At 29.0% G+C, this 27,298-nt stretch overlaps 3 protein-coding genes and 1 long non-coding RNA gene across 9 annotated transcripts in view; 3 read left to right on the top strand and 1 right to left on the bottom strand.

Annotated features, from left to right (window-relative positions):
• The first annotated feature begins 21 nt into the window (after positions 1-21).
• On the top strand, positions 22-2,851 carry Hlc (putative ATP-dependent RNA helicase DDX56). Its single transcript, XM_072892758.1, has 6 exons — positions 22-426; positions 542-985; positions 1,083-1,342; positions 1,669-1,861; positions 1,963-2,267; positions 2,428-2,851. Exons 1-6 carry the CDS (start codon positions 337-339, stop codon positions 2,789-2,791), a joined length of 1,656 nt encoding a protein of 551 aa, XP_072748859.1. The 5' UTR covers positions 22-336; the 3' UTR covers positions 2,792-2,851.
• A 646-nt stretch (positions 2,852-3,497) lies between these two features.
• On the top strand, positions 3,498-7,723 carry LOC140666078 (HUWE1-associated protein modifying stress responses). Its single transcript, XM_072892848.1, has 5 exons — positions 3,498-4,567; positions 4,853-4,924; positions 5,820-5,991; positions 6,142-6,287; positions 6,521-7,723. Exons 1-5 carry the CDS (start codon positions 4,375-4,377, stop codon positions 6,664-6,666), a joined length of 729 nt encoding a protein of 242 aa, XP_072748949.1. The 5' UTR covers positions 3,498-4,374; the 3' UTR covers positions 6,667-7,723.
• Positions 7,724-13,745: 6,022 nt separating this feature from the next.
• Sans (SAM_USH1G_HARP domain-containing protein Sans) lies at positions 13,746-24,528 on the bottom strand. Of its 3 annotated transcripts, none has more exons than XM_072892760.1 (7): positions 24,200-24,528; positions 21,759-21,902; positions 16,327-16,599; positions 15,848-16,061; positions 15,201-15,509; positions 14,355-14,556; positions 13,746-14,171 (listed from the first exon to the last, which is right to left on the bottom strand). In XM_072892760.1, exons 1-7 carry the CDS (start codon positions 24,220-24,222, stop codon positions 13,924-13,926), a joined length of 1,413 nt encoding a protein of 470 aa, XP_072748861.1. In that variant the 5' UTR covers positions 24,223-24,528; the 3' UTR covers positions 13,746-13,923. The 3 variants fall into 3 exon arrangements, with proteins under 3 accessions (XP_072748861.1, XP_072748860.1, XP_072748862.1); XM_072892759.1 differs by having other exon boundaries at positions 13,747-14,171; positions 15,794-16,061; positions 24,200-24,519; XM_072892761.1 differs by lacking the exons at positions 21,759-21,902; positions 24,200-24,528 and adding an exon at positions 17,103-17,884 and having other exon boundaries at positions 13,747-14,171; positions 15,794-16,061.
• LOC140666043 (uncharacterized) overlaps positions 17,764-27,298 on the top strand; it is a 182,303-nt gene continuing 172,768 nt past the window's right edge. For 2 of the 4 annotated variants that reach the window (XR_012046690.1, XR_012046691.1), the window contains exons 1-3: positions 17,764-17,829; positions 18,428-18,539; positions 21,264-21,374. This is a non-coding gene — a long non-coding RNA (uncharacterized lncRNA). Of the gene's footprint in view, positions 17,830-17,895; positions 18,057-18,427; positions 18,540-21,263; positions 21,375-27,298 lie in introns of those variants that run through there. The other 2 variants (XR_012046693.1, XR_012046692.1) reach the window with 2 other exon arrangements.

A 27,298-nucleotide genomic window follows, 5' to 3' on the forward strand; every position in this document is an offset into this window, starting at 1 on the left:
TATATAATGGTGGGCTGGTTTTCTTTGTCTCAACAATTCACTGATTGGTTAAAATTATTATAATATCTTAGATAAAAAGAGACAGAGATCCAACCACTGCTATATGTGTCTACCTCTAATTTGCGGACACGATATTCTTTGTTTGGAACTCTAGTTACTCTAGTATGTTATAGAATTCAGTGGTATAAATATCGTCATTCAGAATGGATTTTTCGCGCACGTGCTACAGATAGTAAAACCATACTGTGGTAAAATTGTATTTACAGGTTTTGTTAGGTTAGATTAGAACAGTTTATTAGTGTAATTGAAAAATTAAAGTAATAAACCTGGTTAAATATGTCTGTAAATGAGGTGGAATTAGACGAAGAAGACGAAGTACAACCGAAAAACTTTCACGAATTAGAATTAGATGACAGGCTGTTGAAGGTAATTTGAATAATATGTATTTAAAAAATAATTTAAATATATAATGATAAATATAATATAAATATTTTTAAAGAATAATTTGAAGAGTATACTAAGGAATAAAAAATTCTTTTAGGCTATTGCAAAACTGGGCTGGGTAGAGCCTACATTAATACAAGAAAAAGCGATACCTCTGATACTTGAAGGAAAGGATGTCTTAATTAGAGCCCGTACAGGTTCAGGCAAGACTGCTGCATTTGCAATACCACTTATCCAGAAAATATTAACAAATAAACGAACACAAAAGAATCAGCAGATTAAGGGCCTAATTGTTGCACCTAGTAAGGAACTGTGCAAGCAAATTTACGATGTCATTGTGTGCCTGACTGTAAAATGCTCTAGAGAAGTCAGAGTAATTGACATTAGTCCACAAACAGATTTGAATGCACAGAAACCATTACTCAATGAAATGCCAGATATTGTTGTGGTTACACCAGGCCGATTATTGCAACACCTAAAAGCAGGAAATGTGATGCTGAAACATTGCCTAGAAACATTAATCATTGATGAAGCTGATCTGGTATGTACTTATTTTATAGATAATATAAATTAAATTTTTCTGTTATGTAAACAGAAATCATTTTATGATGCTTAAATTATGCCATTAATTATTTCAGCTCTTTTCATTTGGATATGAAAACGAAATTAAAAGTGTATTAACTTATCTACCAACAGCATATCAAGCAATTTTAGCATCTGCTACATTATCTGAGGATGTTAAAGCCTTGAAAAAATTAATTTTACACAATCCTGCAATTTTAAAATTAGAGGAACCACCTTTAGCTCCTCCAACTCAATTAGCTCATTATACTTTGGCTGCAGAGGAATCTGATAAAGCTGCTATTTTATATGCTTTGCTGAAGTTACATTTAATTAGGTAATATATATATTAATTCAGTATTTTTAAAATTTATATTTTTTAGACAATTCTAAAATGTATATTGTTTTTTTGTCACTTATTTTTTTGTGTTCAGTTATTTGATGCTTGTAGATAAGATGCTTTTTCTCATTTGTTGTTTTTAAGTTTTTTTTACATACTTATGTGTTTAAAAAATATACGTCAGAAAAGACAGTATGATGTTCGAAAATCACTTTAAAAATGCAACTAATTCTGAAATTTTTGACAATATTAGAGCACTACAATTCTTTCTAATAGAAAACGATATTTTTCAATTCTAAATAAAATAATTTTTTTTGTATTAGGGGAAAAACCATAATCTTTGTAAACACAGTGGATAGATGTTACAAATTGAAGTTGTTCCTAGAACAATTTGGTATTCCTACTTGCATTTTAAATTCTGAGTTACCGGCGACGTCGAGATGTAGAGCGGTCTCGCAATTTAATAGCGGCACTTATGACATTATAATAGCATCAGATGAAAAGGCATTGGAAGAGGTAAAAAGATATATATTGTAATTAAATATATATATATATATATATATATATATATATATATATATATATTTAATATATATATAATTTTCATTTCTTTACAGCCACATATAATAAAAACGAAAAAGAACAAACGAAGGAAAGACAAAGAATCAGGTGTAGCACGCGGCATCGATTTCCAATTTGTGTCCAATGTAATCAATTTTGATTTCCCATTGGATATAAATTCTTACATACATAGAGCAGGACGCACTGCTCGCGGGAAGAATCAAGGAACTGCCCTTAGTTTTGTAGCGATCAAAGAAAGACCATTGATGGAAAAAGTAGAAGAATATTTAAAGTGCACCTATAATTGTGAAAATCTATTTAAGACTTATCAATTTAAATTGGAAGAAGTGGAAGGTTTCCGGTATGTTCTGCTCAATTCTTTTGATTTTAACATATTATAATTGAATTGTAAAAGCACACTTTTATTCTTATTGTTATATGTATTGTCTTCTTTTATTTATCATACAGCATTATTTCTTTTTAATGCAAACTTGTTTCATTTTGTGAAATTATAATTTTAGTTATCGTGCAAAAGATGGTTGGAAAGCTGTTACAAGAATTGCTGTTCGAGAGGCACGATTAAAAGAAATTAGACAGGAAGTTATAAACTGTGAAAAGTTGAAAAGTTACTTCGAAGATAATCCGCGAGATCTGCAATCATTGCGCCAAGACAAGGCTTTGCATACTGTGAAACTGCAGCCACACTTAAAGGATGTACCTGAATATATAGTACCGCTAACTTTAAAGAGTATCATGGGAATAGGAAAAAGAAAAAGGAAATTTGATAGAGATGCTGCATCGTCAGGAGCAACGGCTGTCAAATCGAGACATCGAGCTCGCGCGTCAAATCCATTGATAAGTTTACAAATACCGACAAAGAAATAATTTTTGTAAATTAATTTTGTAATTAATTAAGTATTTTATAAATCTATTAAGATTACACATGATATACTTGTATAGTTTTGTTTACAAAAATTTGACCTGTAAGGATTCCTCTGTCCTGCAGTACTAGTAATAAGTTCAATGCATTTAACAAAGGGAAATAGAATTTTGGATATCTTTTTCTTTCAATATGCATTAAATTATTAAATTACTATTATTTATTGAAAAATTATATTTTATGTATATGTCATACCCATGGCACACATGTACGTACACATGCACATAAAATATAATTTTTCAATAATTTCAATAAAATTATTTTAATAAAATATATAATGTAATTCACTCTATAATATACATATATATATATATATATATCAAAGAAAATAAGATCACGTGCAATCAATAGGATTTTTGAGATCCACATTCGTGGATCTAGCATGGACACAAACCAACCGACTCTTTTACCATGGCATCGAAAAGTGGATCCAGCCACGTAATTCTGCCGATTCTAAATGGATCCAGCTGGCACCACTGTACTGCGGAGAAAAAGCGTCTCACGAAAAGCAATAGCGTGGTGTATATAGGTCTGTTCTTTTCAGCTGAACTGGTTCAGAGTTGTTTTTTCTCCTTCCAATGCAGAAAGAAAAAGATAAACTCTGAAGTAGTGCAGGCAGTTCAGGTAAAAAGAATAGACCTTATGGTGTGTCTCTCAGGTTTCTCTCTGGTAACGTATATTTATACGTGTGTATTTCATATCCGATAGACGGAAATTCAAGCAAGAGCAAGAGATAATAATTAATGCGAGCGCATAACAGAGAGGAAGAATGCGCGATTCATCCTTTCTGTCGATACGCTGCAGAGGGAGCTAAAATTGCGCTTATCACAGAACAGACTCCAAGGACGCTCATCGCTCATTCGTTCGTTGCCTTCCATGGAAAGCGGAGAGTTAACAATTGATTTCGTATTGAGTAGCATGAAATGTGTGTGATTGACTGATCGTGCATACTCGTCGTGATCGAACACTGCTTGCAGCTACACGTAATTGTAATGGCCGCGACTTGAGTCTTCTAGCCAGAAAGCATGCGTGTTTGTCATGCTACGTGAAACAACGCGAAGACAAGAGCGAGTGTAAAGTGTAAATGACAAGGACTGAGAGCTGAATAAATAAATTGGGAGAGTGAACACGCGATTAACGTCACTGGTGTCGTTATCATTGCCGCCGTCGTCATCGAGGCTTCTATTGCTCATTCGTTCTCTCGAATCTCTAAGAATGTGCAATAGTTGATACGTATATAAATATATATATATATACACATACACACACACACACACATACACACATACACGTACGAGTATACGTGCATACGTGCGTGTCATCTGAGCCTGAGTAGGTGGGCGAGGCGTGTTCTCTCGCGCTCTGGTTCCTGTACACGACGAGGATCATTCTGTGCGCGTGTTAGTACTTAGTACACGTGTGTGTATGTGTGTGCGCTCGCGTATGCGTATGTGTTGCTCGTGCGTGCGTAAGTGAGTGCATCGAGTAGCGAGTGAGCGGTGGTGCGTCGATCGTGCGATCGGCAGCGATGAGCGACGACAGGAGCGAGGACGATCCGATAATGGACCTTTGGTACAGCAATTGGGAACAGCAGTGCGTCGAGGCGCTCGAATCCGAGCCCGATTGCGAGACTCAGCTGCACAACGAGAAGGAGCTCTATTCGCAGCAGATGTGGACGAAATTCCAAACCACAGCGTCGGCCATCGCCCAATTGTACAAAGGTGATCCTACGTTCCCAATGATGTATGTATCTTTCCCAATTTCCTCCACTTTTTTTGCGAAATAAGCGATGGACTGGAACTGAATCGCTCGACGAGAGTATCATCAGTCGTTATAAACGCATGGTCTTCTCTCGCGTCACGTCCGTCTCGTCGCGAAGGTTACGAGAACGTCCTTACGCATGGCGATCTTACATCTTTCGTTCTCGTAGCTTTTAAAACAACACCCGTTCTACGTATATTGATCCAAATGTCCTCCCTCTTCAACTTTAAATTACAATTTTACAGATCGCACGCTAGGCGTATCATTATGGGTACCCTTTCAGACCGCCGCTGGTACTGTAACATCGTTATACAAAGGTGCGTGTTCGACAGTTTTATGATCCTCATTGTCAACAATGACCCTTAGATAACCATGGACCTCTACTCTCTTTCTCCGGTTTCACTTTTCCTTCCGCCATTTCCTTTTTGCAAATCAACTTTTTAAAGCATTTCTCTCACTTAATCTACGTTCATTAATATTTTTGTTTCTGTTGAAAAAATGACTTTTATTTGAAATATGACCCTCATTTACGAAGCCGTAAATAAGTACCTGTAATGGCTGACCACACTCAGGGTCAGCTGTTACTGATTATGAACAATAAACTTTATAATTAATATGATACTGAAAAATTAAAAAAATGTTTATGTGCCTTTTTTATTTTAAGAGGTTTTCATATATATATATATATATATATATATATATATATATATATATAATTCTATATATGTATAATATATATAATATATATGTCTATATATAACATTGAAAAAAATATGTATATATATAATTTTATTACATTGTATATAAAATCAACTTAACTCGTTTATATATCATGATAAATTGCATAAAAAAATTATTTTTAAGCTTGGTTAGCAATTTAATTATAATTATCTTCAATTTAATTATCATTAAATCCAACAATGTGTATAATGTTGGCATATAAAGATTTTCAGCAAGTCACTGCAACATATATCAGTTATATTTGTGTATATGTTTTTGGGGCTAGCTATTATTATACATTTCATATATAGCGAACATATTATGAGAGTCGCTGTATAATATAATGCTTTTTGTATTCATGTTTATATCACTCTTTTTATTCTTACAAGTAAAATATAATATTTTACTTAAAGTTGAATCATTTGTTTGAGAAATATGCTGTGTAAGACTTATTTATATATATCTGTAATTAATTAAAAACTGTTTAAATAGATTCAGTGGATTGTATGAGGCGATGCAGTGATCTAGGAGTAGAAATGGGAAAACAAAAACATTGTAAAGAAATAATGAATTGGGCTAGGAAAAAAAGACGTATGATACGCAGGGAAGATCTTCTCGCATATCTTGCTGGGAAGCCACCACCACCTAGACCACATCCACATAGGTTTGTTTTTGCTATAATTTATTTTTACTATATTATTAATGTATTCCATGTATTATTAAATTAGACTATTGCTCATGTTGATAGCATTTTATTAAATTAACAAGTAAATAATTAATGTTGACTTTTAGAACTATTATGACACTGTTACAGAAGTTCACCCAAGCCTCGTATGATGGTGTGTGGTTCTCCATCGTCGCATAGTCAAGCGCCAAATATGGTTATTGCTCCAGCACCAACAGCAGGCAGTGATCCAGACCCTGAGTTACACACATTTAGGGAAGCCATTGCATTATCTGGTATAATATTTCCTATCTTTTAATTTAATTTAAAATAATTACATCTTATAAATTTCTTCACATTTAATAATGTTATATTATTTATTATAAAATTGCAATTTATTTACTTAATTCTTTCTAGAGTATTGAAATGTATAAAGTTAAGAATTAAAATATATTTAATCAAATATAACAGATTTACATGAGAACAACGTACCTATGATGAAATTTTACGAAATATTGTATCTTTCTAGGTTCTCCAGTGTCTCGACGTAGCGGAAGGCAAGCCGAATTGTCGGCTTTTATTAACAATGAATTGGCTCGGCATCATAAACGACCCGCTTCGCATGACGTGGATATGGGATCACCCACGCACAAACGTACGCGTACTACACTGTAACGGTGCGCGATGCGTATGGTAGCTTTACTCCCTTGCTCCCTGTTGATTAATCGACCCGACTAATGACTAATAACTCAACTTCTCTACATAATTCCCGGTTATATGTTAATCATTGGAGGAAACCGGTAGTGGTTCACACTGCCAGGTAAGTACGTATGTATCTCCAATAGCTTCTGCTGCCGATCTCGATTTATATCATGTTCAAAATCACTTAATCTCTTAAAGTTGTACAGTTAGCTCTGACCGACGCATATAATTTAAAATAATTTACATTTAGAATCACAGACTATATATATATATATTTGTGGGATGTTTAGTTTGACAATATATTGGCAAAGTAATAATTTACATACACGGCAAACATTTTTATTCTTGATTATATTAGAGTTTAAAATTTATAAATTAAATATTATATATATATATATAGATACATCTTTTTTATGTTTGTGTGTACAAGAGTACAAAATGAGAGCATAAACTTGTTATGTTATGTCTTAATATTGTTTAAAATTTCCATGATTATTAGTTTAACTTTTTATGTGCAAAAATTGTATTATCGAAATCATTATATTGTTGATTGTTAATTCATTAAAAGAATTACAAGCAAATGTGTGATGCTATTTGAAATATTAAGTCTACATAAACATTTATACATATATTAATATGTACATCTAAATTTGCAGTGAATAATAAGCATTTTTGATATTTATCATTCAATTTTGTTGCTTTCTTATAAAATTCTTATAAAAAAATAAAATTTTTAATAGAAACAAAGAATATTTTTACGCCATTTCAAAAGTAATAAGCATAATTTATATAAATAAAAGAGCAAAATAAGAGGTAAAATAAAAGAAAGAAAGAAGATATTATAAAATATTTGTTCTTGCAAGGTTCCTGGCTCTTTCACTGATATTAAATTCTGATCTCAGAAATGAAAACTCATGCTATTTGTTTCTTGAAAACACTGAAATAAATTAATTTTTTGTATATACCACTTGCATTTGCTAATATAGATTGAAAAAATATACTGTAGGTTTTTTGATTTGTGAATTAATAAAAATAGCTATAAATCTTGGCTAATTGTCATAAAATATATTTTTGTTAGAAATTAAGATACATATAAATGAGTTATATATTTACTAATAAAAAAGTAACTAGTTTTATAGTAACAATATACATACATATATATATATATATATATATATATATATATATATATATATATATATATATGTAATATTCTATAATCTTTATTATATTTTTATTGGTAAAATAGTATAGTATATATTAGTAGTTTTTAGTAATAGTATTATATATATAGTATAGTATTTCATTAATATTGTTGAATATAAGTGATGAGATACAAAAAATTAATTTACTTTTACACATACAAGAAAAAAGTTTTTATTTTTCATAGATTCAGATTTTTTGTTCTTAAAATCATGATTTAATGTGATTGTGGTGATAAAATATATAATAGGAGTCTCAAACATTTTTTGAGGTTAGAAATTAATATTGATTTTATATAGATAATAAAAAGATATAATAATATGATTATGATACATACATAAAATTTTTTATTTTTGGCACATTTCAACAGTTATTTAACAGTTATCAAAATTGATTTATCTATTCTCTTGTTGAAATATTTCCTGAATATATAGTAAATTTCAACTTCTGTTATATTTATACATATATATGTGTATGTGTGTGTGTGTGTGAAATACAAATACTATATATACATATATGTACTTACATGTATTGTATATAAAATATATATACACATACATGCATACATATGCATATATATACATATATTTAAATCCATCCATATTTAACCATCTTTTTTGTTTAGTTATTTGTTTATACATTTGTTTATATATATATTATTTTATACATTTTTTGCACTTTTTCCAGCTACCTTATGTTTTCACTTCATTATTCGATTTTGCGTCGTCAGACTCTTATTGAAATGATTAATAAGTCGGGATTATGAAGTCGAAATTACAAGATTAGTATCAATATTTTAAGAGAAATATAGAATATTTAAAATATTAAATAAAACATTTATTTCTCAATTCTATATAAAAAGCGCTAATTATGAATATTATAAAGATAATCGATAATATCTCTTAAAATGAGTTCTCATCACTGTGAGAAAAAAGAGAGAATCTTGGTAATAAATCAAATTTCTATAAGAATTTCAAATGTAACAAGCAAGATAAAAAATAAAATAAAAGGCAGGTAGGCACGTGTAACTGACCTATTATAACAAATCAATATCAACGTAGCAAGGAAAAAGTATGCGATAGTATAAATTTAAATTTTATTTATTTTCTTTATTGAAAAAAGAAGAGACCATCAAAAGATACATGCTTTTTACATCTCGAACAAGGTCCACATTAATGCAAAAATGGATTTAATACTCCATAGCTCCATGAAGACATAACGTGTTCACTCAATAAAAACTTATGTAAATGTAGACTTTGTTAGGATAGATGAGATAATGGTTCCAATATACATGTGTATATATGTGTATATATATATGTTTATGTATACACATATATATGTGTGTGTATTTGCTTGTGTATGTATCTATATATACACATATAGATATACATATAGTAACGTATTTTATTAAATAAAAAAAAATAAACGCTTAATGATTGTGCGTTTAACATTTTGTGAGTGAGAACCCACCAATATAAAAATAGTTAATTATAAATGTATATTATTTCTAGCTAATATGTCTCACATTGCTTCTATCTAAATTTTCAAAGACTTTTAAAAATTGATTCATATTATACGACAATTACACGACAAAAAACTATCATGTATTCATATATATAATATGAAGATAATAAGAAACATGACAAGAGTAATTTTTATTTTGATTTTATTTAACAAATAAAATTGGATAAAAATAATCTTTGTTTTCAATCAAAAGATTTGGTGATTTCTTATTATTAGATGAAAAAGAAAAAGAGAAAAATCATCGACTTTGGAGAAGGAAAAGTTTTAAAGAAGTTCCAATGTTATTATGTGTATTATTTACTATTTTTAAATCAGGAAAATAATGAAATAAAATTTTATAAATATCTCAGAATTAACATTTTACTATTTTATTTAAAAATTATGTGATCCCGTAAAACAATATTCAATTAATGAAGAAACTTTAATAGAAAATTACAATATAAAATTACATATATTTCAGATTATAAAAGCACAGAGCTCACTATTTTTATACTTAAATTATCGTGTCTAAAGTACATTAGGTAATGATACGCAATACGACAAAATATTTTCTTTAATTAATATCTGAAACATTGTTGCTCTCTGTCTTTATCTTTACATATCATTGCTGATTTAACATATGTTTATATATGTCACAGAAAAAAATATTTTTCGTCGAATCGTATCATGTTACTGTCATCATGCACTGTCGTGCCGTATCGTGTTATGTCGTACAATGTGTATCAATTTTAAAACTCCTTGTTTATTCAATTATATGAAACGAGAAATCATGTATAATAAATATAAAATTTTTTACGAAATTTGTCGAAATAAATTAGTGTTTTGGTATGCTATTGTATTTGATAATATAAATTGGTAAAATATATTAAAGATTCTTTTTCTATTTTATAATTTGATAAGCAGCTCTTAATCTTAAATAAATCCTTAAAATTTATTTTTACTAGAAATGTAGGCTATATATAGATAAGTTATGCATGTATTTATCAATAAAGAGTTTTTGTTTCAATATATTTTACCATGTATTTGAACACACACACACACACACACACACATATATATATATATATATATATATGTATATATATATATATATATATATATATATATATGCAAGAGAAAGCTAATTAATTTAAACGTATTCCGTAACAAGATTTGCATGTGATTTCTCACTTCTAATGACATAATTTAAGATAGTTGCAATAAGGAAACAGGAACCTTGACTCCAGACAAGTCAACAGAATTGCTGTTCGCGTTTACCGAATACGATTCGATTTATAAATGCAAGATTTATTTTATTGCTTAATCGATCTGCAATAGTCACACTGTTCTCCGAAAATTACATACAAGTTGATTTCTATTTTATTTCTTTTATGATTGTTCATGCGTTATTCATATGAAAGAAACAAAAATTGTTCAGTTGTAAATATAGCATATGCTAATTATTAAATAAACATAGATATATTGCTAATAATTAATATCATTACTAGTATTAACTACTATGCGATAGCTTTAACAATGATATTTATCAATGATATCGTGCGATCGGCAGTTAATAAAATATCGAGGGCTTTACCCTCAATTACATTTTTCTGGACGAGGTTGACGATGTGTCAATCTTGCGTCAGTGAGAACACACAGCAACCGTGGAGAATTTATTTTTTGCGAACGAACCATTTACATGTCTACTGTATATGCAGATCATGGAAGGAAGGCATTGGTTTCAGGATAATGTAAAAAGACCGATTAAAAAATTTGTACGTTTGCATCGTTCTTAACACATCTCTTCCTTCCAGCCGATTTCAGTTGTTGAAAATATCTTCTGTGTAAATGTTCTTTTTGTAATTCTATGATACAAGAAAGTAATACATTACTTAGGTATATATTGTATGCGAAGATGCCATATACTTAGGTACATTTTATCCATAAGCGAGCGCACCAAATTCGACGAAGTCAAGTCGAAGCAACTCTACAAACGCACCGATCTGTTTTCGTTTCCGCTTCATGTATTCGTGATACTTGACTACATAATTGAAACATCTGAACAGTTAATATTTATTTGAAAAAATAAGTTATTTTCTCAAGTCATATTTACGAATACTAGTGGAGGACACGGTAGAAAATTATTCTTTTATTTACTTATAATTTCTTACTCTCTTTACTTCCGAGAATTATTATAAACTGAGACCGATGATAATTATGTGCTCCTTTTTTCATTAGCAAATAGACATCTCAAGCATTGATGGATTTCATCGATATAATTGGCATTTTCCCATCTTGTGTAATAAATCATCAGCGCGCACGAGTCGACACTTTGAGGTCAGCGAAAAAACTTTCCCACATATGAGGAGCTTTCCCTTTCTCATGGAAGAATTATCTCGTCGGAAATCTGCGAGCCATTATAAGATAATATATCTACAGATACAATGCATCGAGTAAATTTGAAATTAAAATGGTTTTGTTGATTAAGATATAATTAAATTTAGATAATATCAAACAACTATGTGTTATATAATTTTGAAAAATTATATTTTAATAATTGTTTATTAAAAATTATTTTTGATATATTTAGTATAAAATTATAATTTTAATTAATAAAATTTGATAATTTCGACAAACAAGTTTGTACGGAATTGTACAGCCAACTTGATATAAGAGATATTTATATATGCGAAATTCAAAATACAAAAAAAATATTTTATGTTTATGAGTATAACAATATATTTATATGAAAATATGTAAATGTATAATAATATAATGATGAAGAGACACGCGTTTAACAGATGTCTCTAAGAAATACAGAATACATACTTGAGAATATAACAAAATCAATATACAAAACTTCTTCTCCCCCGATGTAATAGTATATTCATAAGTTAAAAACCGGAGATGAAGAGAGTGAAGAGGAATCACACTTGTGTATTATATTTTTCACAATTATATTGTATTTCGTACATTCATGACTTGTAGAAACGTGTAACGTAACGTAAACGTAAACATACGTTTGACGAACGTAAAGCACCAAAAAATTTTTTACGAGCGTATTCTTCTTTGCTTCCTTTATTATTCCAATGCACATTATTGCAAGTTGCATTGGTGCACTTTTGCGAGAATGAGTGTACATGAGACTTGCACGAATGACGCCTTGATCGGACACGAACAAGCGTTCATAACAAGGCGTGAAATGGTGCTGTTACTTTCTTGCGAACATAAGAAGCTTGTATATTTTTGCGCCTCTTGTTTGTAAGATAATCATTTACAAATAAATCACGAGAGAAAAAAAATTTGTGCTCGTTTTCCTGTCCGCATTATGATTGTGATACATTTTTTTCTGTCTATATAAAGAGACTATCATATATATTTATGTATCGTACTGCATACTTTATTGTTATTCTTTTATTTTGTACATTTTATTGTCGTACATTCATTTGTACAGCAAGATATATGTTTTGTATATCTTGTGCTATTTATGGATATAATATGCATCAAATGATATTACAAAAAGTTAATATATATAATACTGTAATCTATAATATAATAATTCATATCTTAATAATTATTATTATTTTTTCGTTTATATTTGAGATATGATTATAAAATCAAATTTTACTACGTAATTAATGTCACTTAATAGACCATATCACATTTTTTGAAAAATAAAATAAAATATTTATTGTTGCTTAGTGATCTTTTTTTTAAATAATTGCTTTTTATGCATAAATGATGGAAAGTGTAAACCTTAAGCACTACACAGTACAAAATTCGTCAGTAATACGTAAAATATTCTAATGTCTAATTTTTTTGTAAATTCTAATGTCTGATTTAATATAAATAATTAATATAAACATTTTAAATTTCATGTACAATGTATATAAATCTAGAATAACAGGTCAAGTTGCTAATGTTCAGTATTAGCAACATCAGTGGCATTACATTTTATGGCAGTATGTATTGAATTTTTGTTTCTTTAACTATGGCATAAACTGTCTATTCTATTCTATCTTATTACTTAGTGATAGAGTGCTTAGCTCTCTTTTCTTTTTCTGATTTTTAATTCTTTCTTTTTGATAATTATTTGTAATCATTATAATCATATATAATTGTGTTCCCAATAAGATACAATAATGATAGTTCTTACAATGATAGTAGTGAAGAAAATTATATGCTTGAATAAACTATAACATTATGAAACTTACAAGGCACAAAAGAGTTCAATATTAAGATTATTCTGATATAAAATTTATTGCTAAATATAATAGCATACTAATATATGATTCAAATAATTGAATGATTTAATAATTTCAATAACTTTTTCTTTTTAAAAGTTTTTCAATTAGTTTGATAAATTTGCACAAATTTTTTTACTGTTTTATTGTATTATATATTCAGAATTTCAATTCTTATTTTTGTATAAATCAATTAATAACTATAATACTTATATATTTATAGGTGGACGGATAACTTCGACATAGTAATATTCTCTATGGTTAATGAAATATACTTTGTTTAAAGTCTACTATCCTTGATAACGCTTTCCGGCATGCTCAATACTTTTTTTCGGTTTGCAATTGCATTAGTGAGTTTTCGTCTAGGACCAAGTGGGAGTTTGAGGGCTGCTATATCAGTTTCGGTGAGCAACATTAGAGCCTCCAGATCGATTTGTTCTGATTCCAGGATAAACTGTATAGACGTGAGATTATTGGCGACTAAAAATCTTTGTAAGGGTGTCCATTCTTCGTCCGTCTCTTCACTTTCTGCTCACAGATAAATATAATAATGTGATATTTCATTCTTGTAGATAAAAGCAGCAAGAACATGCGAAAGAGAATAATTAATTATCATGTCGCTTCTTACAGACAACATAAGTCATCTATTCAGAGACCATCGTGTTATATAATAATATTCTTATTGTACTTTGTAAAGTTCGTTCAACTTGCCTGAAAGTATATCCTCGTCCCAGGAACTTTGCCTACGTGCCAAACTGCCAGCACTTCCTATACTGATCTCTTCATTGTGTCCATTTGGACTGAATTTGTTACTGTTTATGGATCCATTTGTAGAACCATTTCCAGGAAGATTATTATTTTGTACTTGAACATCCATCTGCGTGACCGGCAAGTTGTCTAGCGTAGATGTTATCTGTCAATAAAAATTCTAATATGAATGTAGAAAAAATTAATTAGTTTTCTTACCACTTTATCATTTTAATCTATTCGTTGCATAATTATTTAATTTAATGTAGACAATAAATATATGTATTTTTATAGTGTAATCGTTTAAAAAATTGCATTTGAGTATTTCCACAACGATTCTCACAAACAGTTTTCTCATATTCTTTGTTCCTCTTGAATCATTATTCAAATAAGGTAAATAATAACTCATTTCATTGTGAAAGAAAAACGCAACGGCATAATGTTAAACCGATTTCTAGTTGATTTCGGATCGAATTGTTATAACAATTATAGCAAAGATAGCCATGTGAAAACTAGTTACATTTGAAATGAAGATTAGTTTCAAAGCATAAGAAGCATTTAAAATAATTGCTAATAATAAAACGTTGCGTTTTATATTGTAAAAATCTGTATCAGAGTTTGTAAGATATTTAAAGAAAAGAAAAAAAATATCGGTGTGCATATATAGCTGAATACTTTTTAAAATAGTTTTTCGTTTATGATTTTCTTTAGCTCACAATCAGTATTCATTTCATCAGAGGCAAGATGTTTGCAACTACTTATTGTAAATGAAATTATGTTAGAGTTTACAGATAAAATATTAAGACTAACCGCTCTTCTAAAGGCCACCGAACCAAATCCAGGCCGGTTGAAAATGCTGGCTGGTTCCTGAAGAAAAGCAGTATCTTTTGCAATGTTCAAATTCTCTTCTTCTCTATCTTCCTCCTCCTCATCATATATCCTTTCACCTAAGAGATCGGGCGTGCTTTGAGATTTGCTTAAAGTACCCCATACATCAGAGATCTTTCCTCTTCTGCCTATATGTTGAGATTCAGTATCATATGTGCCCACGTACATAACTTCAGAATCCCGTCGAACGCCGGTCAGACTTCGAATGGATTTTTTTCCATTCATTTCAACCTATGATAATGACATATTATGAACATACAATATTATAACTGAAATGTTATGTAATCTATTAATTATTAAATTAAACAAAAAGGAATTATCATTTGTGATATAAGTTTCAAAAATTTTAAAATATATATATAAAATAAATACATTTCTAATTTTTTTTATTTTTTTCATTTTGTCACATCAGAAAGTAACGTTGTAAAAATTAATTTATATGATTTTATTTTTTTTCTTGGAATCATAAAATATTGAATAATCTTTTTTTCAATCTTTTTTTCATTTTTTTTTACCTCTACGACCTTGAAGTCGCTGGCGGCTTTCTTTGCTAATGCTTTCCGACATACCGTGCTGCCGTGCCTCTTCGTAGTAGTACCAACGATATCGCTAAATGTCGGCGAAGGTTTCATTCGGCCTTTAAAGGTCAATACACCAGAGCGTTGAGAATTCAATTCATTCATCGCCTCGGAGTCTGATCTCACACGATTCTTTATGAGCTTTTTCTGTTCCTTTTCCGCCCTAAGTTCAGCCATTTTTTGTTTTTTCATGTACTCTTTCAATCTTAGCAAAGAGATATTTTTATAATCAGATAAACTTAGTATTAAAATCTATAATATTTAATATAGAAAACATATAACAAAATAAACTATTGATATAAATAATTTCTGAACCTATGATTATTTTTATGATCAGATAAACTTTAATACAGGTATATTCGTTTTAAAAATATTATATATAAAATACATTATCGCTATTTTTTCATTAAATAATCATGAATTAAAACTAGGATTATTTAATCAAGTCAATAATTATTTCGCAATTATACCTTTTCTCAGCATCTTTTTCCGCTTTTTCTCGAAGCAGACGGCTTTTTTTGCGATTATTTAATTCTTGATCGGCTTGGGCGAGGTCTAGGAACTGTAAAATTCTCTCGCAACCATTTATCGCCGCAAGTTCTCGAGCAGAGTGTCGGTCGATGTCCAATGACCAGATATTGCAACCAAATTTCACCAGGAATTTCACGCAAAATTCATGACCCCTCGCTGCTGCCAGATGCAAGCATGTGTTACCGAAATAATCAGTCTTATCCGGATCACCTCTAAAACCATTATGTTATGTTGAAATGAATACGAGAATTAAAGATTTTTTAGCCTTGAAAAAGAAAAGCATATAAAAACAATATAAATAACAAATATAATAAACGATAATAAATATATAATTTAATATATAACAAATATATAATAAATTTATAATTAAAAATATAAAAAACAAATATAAACATAATAAAACATTTATTATATTTATTTATTTTTCTTTAGTAAGAGAGACAATAGATTAATTTTTATCGAATATTTTTTTTCAATATGATATATTGAATCGAAGATTTATTCTTCGAAAGAAAATAAGTTCATTATGAAAAAGAAAAATGAATAGAAAATGCCTTCTAGAAAATTAATAAATTCTATATCACCGACAGTATCTTGTCAGTGCTTATACATATATGTACGTTAATATATGTGTTCAATACAGCATTTAGTATTCTTTTCAGTGTACTTCATATATTATTAATATGAAAAAAAAACATTACAAATCTATACAAACCTCGACATTGCATTCTAAATACGAATACTTATGTCAAAACAGTCACGTGGATTGCTGCGTGTGTAATCAAGACTATAGACTATGACTATAGACCATAAGTAAGTATATGTAATATTCAGTCCGTTCTTATATTTAAAATGATCTTAAATAAGGCCTTCAAATTTTATTTGGCCACCTGATTGATTGAACGTAGTCTTAAATCGACTAAAAACATGACTTACAATGATCTTATATATACGAACGAATTATGTATACCGGCCGCATAGACTGTCCATCTTAATCATAAACGACATGTATTTCATGGAAAGAATTTTAGAATGTGTTTGTTCATTTTTAACTTATAATTTCTTCTACTCTTACATTCGAGAGAGAAAACGAGACTTGTCAAAATTCTTTTTCTCTTTCTAAGCTAGGCCGGTACACAGTGGCTGGTATTCATAGTCCGATCTTATATTTAAGGTCGTTTTAAGAGCTCGTTCAACCAATAAAATGATGCTATGCGGCTACTTCATTGGTTGAACGAGATTTTCAGAACGCGCCCTCTATATTTGCTACATATGATCTATATGGTTTATCAGGACGGCAATAGGTAAAATTCTTGCGTTGGCATTACTGTTTTTACTGCATATTAGTTTTTAGAAATTTGTATCTGCGTACGTGTGTTTCGTTTCGCGCCACAAATCGAAGAAGAAGCATCTCTTTTTCCACAGTTACCATCGATCTCTTGGTAAGATTTTAGAATATTCGGATTCTTACGGCTTTATGAAATCTTATGGGCAGGCAGCATATATATCGAAAAGATCTTCGAAAAATATATCTCAAAGATATTTTTGGACGATGGGACGTCTTCTCTGAACGTTTTTTCTGATAGGAATATTCTCTGAGTGTCTTTCGGATATATGCATGCTGTCTGGAATGAATCGTCTCAAATTACCGGAATATGAAAAGAAAGAGGTAACTTGTATTAATTGTGTCGAAAAAGTATTAACCTTTTATTTCATAAATGTACAGTCGGACCTCTTATCCTACGACATTTTCGGTCCGGAATCTTCCCCTTAAACCTCTGATCCTACGACAAAAATTTGAGAGTGAGGGTATAATTCCCCTTTCGCGGTCGCAGCATGAGAGGATTTTTTTTGTCGTAGGATAAGAGGTCCGACTGTATATATGACGCGAATAATAAAGGGAGCTTTTCAGCAAAACACAGTGTCTTGCTGGAAAGCTCCCAAAGACATCTGTGCAATTATATGTTAGAATAAACATTTTATTTTATATGGTTTATTATTTCAAATTATAGTTATTCATTATATTTATTAAATTTTCAGAGATTTATTGGATTGATGAAAGTTTCTGATTGATACGAACACACGAACTTCTCGAAATTCACCGATCGAAGCGAGATAGATATTTCAATCGTCGATTTCACCTCACGGAATGGTATGCATTTATTTGTGTATTATGTGTATATATATATATATATATATATATATATTATGTGCGCGCGCGCGAACAGTTTCACACACATCGCCATTTGGAAATATTGTTCTTAATTTTTAATTTTTTTGTTATATTAGTTTTGACGGTGTAAATCTCTTGAAAATGTCGAAATTACTGGAATGTCGCACTCAAAAAAATGATCTTGCAACTTGAACAAAAATTTTCCAGATGTAAAAAATTAACTGAAACAGATAAATTATTAACAAATACTGTGATACTGCATATATTTTGCACTTAATCAATTTAAATGACAGAGACAGAATTTATATCTGTACTGTTAGTGTAATTTAGACAGAAAATTTTTCTGTGATGCCTATCTTTAAGGCCTATTATCAAGGACAATTATATTTGTGATTAATACTTGGCAATGGGATCTAAATTTTCTAGAGATATTGCTAGAATATTGCTGGTATAAATTCTATACGTGACAAACAATATTCTAACAGATATAAAAAGTAGCAATAAATTTTAATTGAGACATCTAGAAATCTATCTATATTAGCAAACTATTTTTTTGAGTACGTGTGAAATTGCAGTTCAAAATTTGCGATCGACCGTTAGTTCAATCGGGTTGCTCGGATAAGAGACGATATCGACTTCTCACTTATCAATTGTGTCGTAAGTAGAGAATTTGCGGATCACGAATACAAAGAATTTGCTGCGGCTCATTTTATCGGGTACACGTTGTATTGTTTTTCATTCGATCATGATTTCCGTTACCGTGCAGTCGATGGACACCTGCAATGCGTGCTTCCGGTTCCGCACATATATCATCATGCAGGTATAGTAGTAGGATTAAATAAAGACTCGATGATGGAACTTTTAGAAACGATGCAATGTAAATCGTTATTTTTGTTGCCTATATAGTGCATTCGATAAAAATTTAATATAAAAAATACGTTACTGATATATTGTTAAAATCCGTTTAGATAAATCCTTAGTTCATTTAATCTTTAATTGTTTATTATAAATCACTGCTCTCTAGAAAAACATGGAAAACCGGGAATATTTAAGGATTTCTTTTGTATCTGGAAAAATCAGAGAAGTCTTATGGAATTTTATTGGGATTCAGGGAACTTTGTCAAATTGAAACAGGGTGTTTTGTAAATAATTTTGAAGATGTATCAACGAAGGATTAGAAGAAAATGAGGTCTAGGATGGCATCGGACTTTGTGGCAGCAATTAGATAATTTATTATGTATTATTTGCAGAATTAATTTTTTTTTGTCGTAATTATCGCATAGCATATTTATAGTGCAATTCCATTTGGGTGTGTGTGAAGCTAGCGTCTTACTTCGTGAAAAGTATCATTATTAAGAGTTTTGGCTTTATTTTTTTAATAGTATTTTTTTAATAATTCTAAAATTCTTGCTAGATTAAACACAAATAGTACCATTAAAAGAATAGGCCGCGAAAAAATCGGGACAAACTGAGACGCCCAGGCTCACGCTGCATCTCACTTTGTCCTTTGACAATTTTTTTAGCGTTCTTGCCAGATTTTAAGCACTTGAGAATACTACAATAGTTCTACAAAAAGTTTTATGCGTTTTGTTTTATAAATTTTTAAAAATTATTAGAATATTATATTAGATTATATAAATTAGATCGCCTGAAACATTAAACGTAAATGAGACTCATGTTATACCGGCGTTTCGATATTTAATTTGTTTAATAAATATTTTAATAACTTTTACGCATATTTAGAACTTTGTTTAGAAAGCATAAGTGAAGTAGAAGTGCAGAACAATACAAAATAACACAGAACAATAAAAAATAACACGAAATTAAAGTCGATAAAACATTCGAAATATAGCCAGCGTCTCATTTCACAATCAGTTACTTGTACGTTTAGTGTCTCGTATATTTGTATGTTTGATGTCTCTTAATCTAATTTGTTTAATAAATATATTTTAATAATTTTTACGCATAGAACTCTCTCTGTAAATTAAAATTGATTATAGATTAACATGAAATCTCATTAAAGTTGATAGAATTATTGAAATAAAATGATATCTCATCTCAATATTTATATTTGACATTTCGGGCAATCTATTTCGTTTAATAAATATTCTAATAATTGTGATGTATAGAACTCTCTCTCTCGCTCTTTCTCTCTCTTTCTCTCTCTCTCTCCCTCCCTCCCCCCTCCCCCTTTTGTCTCTCTAGAAATTAAAAGAAATTGTAGAATAACAAAGAATAATACATCTCATCAATCGCTAGAATTATTGAAATATGATCAGCTTTTAATTTGACAATTTAATTTGTTTAATTCTAATAATTTTTACGTATAGAACTTTTTATAGGTATAAGTATTGTGAAACTCCTAAGCACTTAAAGTGATAAGAAATGCTTAAAAAATCATCGGCAAATAAGTGAGACAATGTGAACGTGGAGTCTCAGTTTGTCCTATATATATATTTATAAATTTTAGATTTTATTTTTATATATTTATTCAAAAATATGGCAAATAAATATAAAATTAATTTAATGATAACTTTGTAGTTTTCGTTAAATTTTCAAGTTATTTTTTAATTTATTTTTTGATACAATCACTTAAAATATGAATAATTTATAACTATGTATTTATATTAATTTGCAACTATATATTTTACATTATATTGCAGTTTATTAGTACCATTAATATGATTATTTTTTATGTTACAGATACCTGCTAGTGTTTGATTATCGAGGAACTTTTCTGTATTTTGGAGCTGAAACAAGCGGAAGATCCCCCCGTCCCCTCCCTCCACCATTTTCGATGAGCACTGTTTGTGGGTAAGTACTAATTATGAAGCATATATACTAGTGGGGCTGTCGTGTTCATGGGGCATGACGACCTCGTGCCTGATAGGCACTTGTGTTTCGTGTGGGTGGATAAAACACGAAGTTACGTATGTTCTGCCAAATATATTCTGTTTCGATTTCGCAACTTATAAAGTAATCGTATTGATGCACGATTTATTTTATTTTCATTTATCACAATACAGAGAGATATTAATTTTACACATTTGAAATTGCCATAATCGAATACGTTATATACAGTCGGATGGGAATATCTTGCTACATGCATTAACCATCAATGTAAAATATGACGGTGATCATAATTATATATATAATCATAGTACTAATAAAGAAAAATAGGATACGAAGCGTACATACCCCCTGGTGACCAGCAGTCTTAGGGCATCTATGTGACCTTCGAAGGCTGCCCATAATGTTGGGGTCATTCCTCCTTCATCTCGCGCATTACAATCCTTTCTCGTAGCTTCTTTCAGAACGTCCAATACTCCTTCTCGAGCGGCCCTTTGACAAAGAGAAGTCTATGTATTATGCACCGTTCTTTGTTTGATCTATCAAATATTCATAGTTCAATTTCTTAAATTCGTGGTCGTGTCAATATTGATACGTATAGAAAATTATCTGCAAGCAAATAAAGGTATGATAATGTGATAAATGATAAATAATATTTGTAATTTTTTAATAATTAATTTTTATACATATGTATATATTATATAATAATTATTATGCAATAATTAATATATTTTTGCTGTTCAAAATACGGTATTGTAAACTTCTGTTATGTTATCATGCGATTTATCGCAGCATCTTATCTGATTTAAACTGTCTTGTTTTAATTATCGTCACGTTCCTTAAGAAAGAAGTACGCGGATGTTATCATGAACAGAAAGCTCCATAAAGTATGCGTATTCCTGTTTCTTAACATCTAATTATTCGCGCATGTTTCTCGTGATATTTTAATTATAATTTAAACTGTTAAAATACTCGCAAATTACATCAGTAATGTAAGCAATTTGTTTTCTTTTTTTTCTCTTTTTTAACTAAAGAAATTAGATATTGAGACAAATACGCGATTTGTGAGGCAAGACAATAGGCACTTTCAATTTGTTAATATTGTGTTTCACAAAAAACTATTGTAACGCATCAGCGAGCAGGAGTATTATTTCTTGGTACTTCATCGATATAAATTATAACATTAATGATCTTTGATTACAATTAATCCTAAACAATAAAGGATAATATAACAAGTTAAAATTGTATATATAATAATCTTGTAGTATTAATTTTTTAATATTAATTTAATATGAATTTCTCAAAATAATTTATAAATTAAGTTTTTTTATATAAAAATTTTATTCTTATTAATCTGTTATTTTGAAAAATCTAATGCTCAAAATTAACAGTTTTACAAACTTTTTGGAGATTAAATTTGAGAAACAGTGAAATAATAAAATCTTTTTTTGACTTAATTTAAAATAATCTGAATAATGTTTAATTTTTAATATATCTCTTATTCAAATTAAATATTTAATTTTAAAAAAAGACAGTTAATAGATAAAAAATTTTGTTAAGAAAGTACTTCAAAATTCGATAAGACGTATCGTAAAAAACAATAATGTTTAGTGCCGTGTATTGTTTGTAAAATTAGTACATCAGTCGTGTGGTGATGCACAGCACAGTTCGTTACAAGTAAAAGTTGATAGAACCACTTGGAATTTCTACACATGATCTGAGCGATAAATTTCTACGGTGAATGAAATAAGAGTTCTTCTCATGCATAAATACCGCACGCGCATCCCCCCGCTCATATGACGCTATAATATAATAAAACATCCATGATCACGATTATTTTGAACTTTTAGAGATAATATTCGAAATCTTTTATTTAATTAAGTATCTTTATTTAATAAATTCTATGTATCATACTATTATTTTCTTTTTTACTTATCTGATACTAATGAATGATTATACTAATGAACGTTGCTAAAGCATAATATTAATTATTTTGTTGCTCAAACGTATCTTTATTTTAATAATTTATTATATCACATCACTTATATAAATAGATGTAATAGATATAATCAAGTAAAAGAGATACGATTTTTCTTAATATCTTTTTATTTCGTCCCAGTTACTTACAACACCTTGACACAATTTTATCGTGATAGAGGCCTGATAAAACAATTATTATTGATCTTGCACAAATCATTTAATATATATATATACAGTGTTCATATTTTTAAAAAAATTAAAAATGTTATGTAAAATAAATTTTAATTCGTATTTATTGCAAAAAAGTAACACAACGGTTAAACTATCAAATTTTCACATAATTGACTGAGATTTAAATGTTATGCTATCATATTAACATTTTTAAAAGTGAAACAAGATATTAAAAAAAATTGCATTATATATTTTAAATCCTATCCAACTTGCAAATTTCATCAATATTGCGTTTATAATTTGCGATATATTTAATCGTTCCGTTTTCTTTGTATTATCAAATCGTTTTGCGCGATCAGCCGTGTAGTCAGGCTCACAAAGATTTTTTTCAATCACGAGGCGAGTACTTGTTCCACGACATTTCTCTTCACTTTCCGGACCTCAGGACAAGTCCTACGTGGAAGCGCGTGTATAAAACAGGAGCAGAGAAAAAGAGGGAAAGAGAGAAAGAAAGAGAGAGAGAGAGAGAGAGAGAGAAAAGAAGCACATTCTCGATATGCAGTTCTGCACACACGCGCACACACACACACACACAAGACGCTTTGGAAAAAAACAAAAACAAAAAGAGATGCACTCACTTTTGAAATCGCTCAGATGACATTTCGCGAGCCGTTCGCTATTTCGCGAATCCAGATAACATTGTTTGTAATTAAAAAAAAAAAAAAAAAAAAAAAAGCGCGTTGGTCGCGTGTTTTTCGCGAATTAAAAAAACAGAACAGTATGGCGATGTGAAACGATATATAGTATTGAGGTGAACCGCGTGCCGAGTATTGCGTCCGGCAATGTACTGTTCGAGCGAGCGGCAAGTTACACCTGGGCCGCCAGACTGTGGCCTCCCTCTTGTTCTCCATCCTTCGGCTATCACGTTTCGCTCTGCTGATCCGACAACTTTACCTCTCTCGCTCGCGCGCTACTCCAGACGATTTGCCACCTGCGCTGTTCGGGGCATCAGCCGCCACCTGAAATTCCTTTCATGCATTTACATATGAATCAATGAATGGCGTAGATTATTCAAATCATTTGCACAAAAATAATTTTTATTTTAATTCCCTTCCCATAAATTTGACGACAAATTAATTAAATTTAATCAAAGAAGAATGATGTGTGTACTAATAGAATATTTTTATAAATTTTACTAAAGCATAATATATATATATATATATATATATATTTACATTTCAAAAAAGAATTGGTAAATTATAAATACTTCGCATAAATTATAAATATATTTAATCTTAAGGTGATAACAAAAATGTCAAAATTATTATGCTTCGATAATTACAGGTTATAATCCATGTTTTTTATTACATATATAAATATGAAAGTTTTTTAATTAAAAATAATTAAGCAGCAATCAATTTGTTTATGGTAGTAAAAACAAACAAATTTTCGTGATTATATGTATTTATTGCAAAATGAATGTACTGCTTTATAAACTAGCTGCTGTTGATAATTAATATCTGAAAAGTTTGTATGATTTTGTTCTCTCTCTTTCTCTTTTTTATTTCTTGTATATATATTATTGCAAATAATTCTTTACCGACAATTTTCCCATATAGTGACAGTAACTCTCCATAGATAGTGCTGTATGTTCGTTTAAATGTTTATCTCATCACCAAAATAAATGAGCACCCAAACATATTCTATCAGTTTTAATTGCTAGTTTGAATTGCACGTACGTAAAAAAGTGTTATATATTATAATAAATATATTATAGTAAACTAAAAATATTCTATATATATTTATAATAAACGAGATATATATATATATATATATATATATATATATATATGTATATATATATCTCGTTTATTATGTGACTGACTAATTTTTTGCAAAATGTTTTGTACAAAAAATTTTATGACTTCAGAGGGATCTAAGATACTATTAGTTTAATCTTGTGAAACATTTTGTAAAATAAACAAGATGGAAAGTTTTCAAATAAATATCTTGTATATGCATATTGTACGTTTGCGGAGAGTTTAATATTAATTATTACAGTTTTGTCATTAACCCATTGATTTCTTCTAATTCTTTTTTAAAATATTTTTGCGAGTGCATGCAAATATGATTTCATTTTTAATTTATTTGGCCCCCTTCAAACACGCAATTTGATTTCACATTGGACATCTTATATATATAAGATGAAAACGAGATAGAAAGTTTTCAAATAAACACCGTGTATATAGATATATATACACTTGAAAAAAAAATATATATGTACTTGAAAAAAAAATGCAGTTATTATTGGTCTAAGAATGTTTTTTTATTGATATGTTACAACAATTAGCATGCAAGAATTACACTGACTTAAAAACTGTACACTGATGTTTATTTGTTTCAACATGTTCGTATAAACTACGTATAAGAACTATAACGTGGTTGCACTTTATACAAAATATTTTAAACTCCAAAAAGATATATTGCTAACAATATCGTTAAATTCCTCGAAAAAATTAAAATAATTTTAGAATTTGATTGTATGTCGCAAGAAATTATTTAAACAGTTTATATTTTTCATAAACATTAATTAAATTATTAATGTGAAACATAAATATACAATACAATAACATAATGTTGACATAAATTAATTTTTTATTCTTATATGAAATTTGTTATCAAAATATTAAGAAGAATATTTTTTTTTCTTAGATTATAAAGATTCGCATAATGTTGATAATACACTTTGGAATGCCTTAGGCAGTAAGACTTATTAACAAAGTTCTTTTTTAATACAATTGGGTTTAAAGGATTTAATTTTTATTCATATGCGAAAGGAAAAGTATATATTCTTTTATTTTAAGAATATTTTTATCTTTATTAATTTTGACAATTTTTATTTTAATTATATATATATATTTATCTATTTATTTCTTCAATTTCAAATAGCATTACGCTGATTAGAGTACATTTGGATGAAATATCACTCAATAGTGCTTCTTATTGAATTATAATATATCTTGATCACAGTTCGATTATGTTTACTCCGTTAAATATGAGTTATACACTTTATTATATTTATATTTGCTCTAGAATAGTACCTGTTGATTTAACTCAATATTTTATTATGTAAAATTGCTGTTTTTATAAATACATAAGTCATAATTATATTAATATTAATATAATCATATTAATGATTTTATTTAAGTCATTTTTTGAGCATTGCGCATGTTTTTTGATATTAATATAATTTTCTGTTTGCTCTGCTGAATTGTTAATTAAATCTCTCGAAAGTTACAAATCAATTTGCGATTTTTCTACTCGTAATCGTATCACGAAATTTTAGTTTTATAAATTTATTATATTTATGGCAAATAATGACATCTGTGCAGAGAGTTTTTAAGAAAAATATTTTTAAAGAAATCTGGAATTAAAATTAAATTAAAAAATATTGTGAGAGTAGAAGTTTTATCTGAGTAGTAGAAATAAATAATAAATGATTTACGATTGAGTATAAAATTTTAAAAGATAATTTTGTCCATTTTGAAATGAAGATAATCATTATCATAGAATGACATATTAAAATTATATATTCTTTTCTTTTAGATAAATGATTTTCTTAAATGCAAAAACACATTTTTCTTAAATCAGAATATTATTTATGCAAGTCTTGCTTAGAGAAGAAAGATAATAAGAAATAATAAATAAATGAAAGTTTTAACATAAATTAATTGGAT

The sequence above is a fragment of the Anoplolepis gracilipes genome, chromosome 5 (assembly GCF_047496725.1).
Source record: "Anoplolepis gracilipes chromosome 5, ASM4749672v1, whole genome shotgun sequence".
Taxonomy (NCBI): Eukaryota; Metazoa; Arthropoda; class Insecta; order Hymenoptera; family Formicidae; genus Anoplolepis; species Anoplolepis gracilipes.

Bases quoted from the DNA above. Each gene is read 5' to 3' on its own strand.
- Hlc (XM_072892758.1), top strand. From the start codon at position 337: ATGTCTGTAAATGAGGTGGAATTAGACGAAGAAGACGAAGTACAACCG. The intron at 427-541 runs GTAATTTGAATA...AAATTCTTTTAG, and splicing joins TAGATGACAGGCTGTTGAAG to GCTATTGCAAAACTGGGCTG. The intron at 1,343-1,668 runs GTAATATATATA...TTTTTGTATTAG, and splicing joins CTGAAGTTACATTTAATTAG to GGGAAAAACCATAATCTTTG.
- LOC140666078 (XM_072892848.1), top strand. From the start codon at position 4,375: ATGAGCGACGACAGGAGCGAGGACGATCCGATAATGGACCTTTGGTAC. The intron at 4,925-5,819 runs GTGCGTGTTCGA...CTGTTTAAATAG, and splicing joins TGTAACATCGTTATACAAAG to ATTCAGTGGATTGTATGAGG. The intron at 6,288-6,520 runs GTATAATATTTC...GTATCTTTCTAG, and splicing joins GGAAGCCATTGCATTATCTG to GTTCTCCAGTGTCTCGACGT.
- Sans (XM_072892759.1), bottom strand. From the start codon at position 24,222: ATGTCATCTGAGCGATTTCAAAA. The intron at 15,510-15,793 runs GTAAAAAAAAAT...TCATTATCATAG, and splicing joins GCGACTTCAAGGTCGTAGAG to GTTGAAATGAATGGAAAAAA. The intron at 14,172-14,354 runs GCAAGTTGAACG...ATCTGTGAGCAG, and splicing joins GGACGAGGATATACTTTCAG to AAAGTGAAGAGACGGACGAA.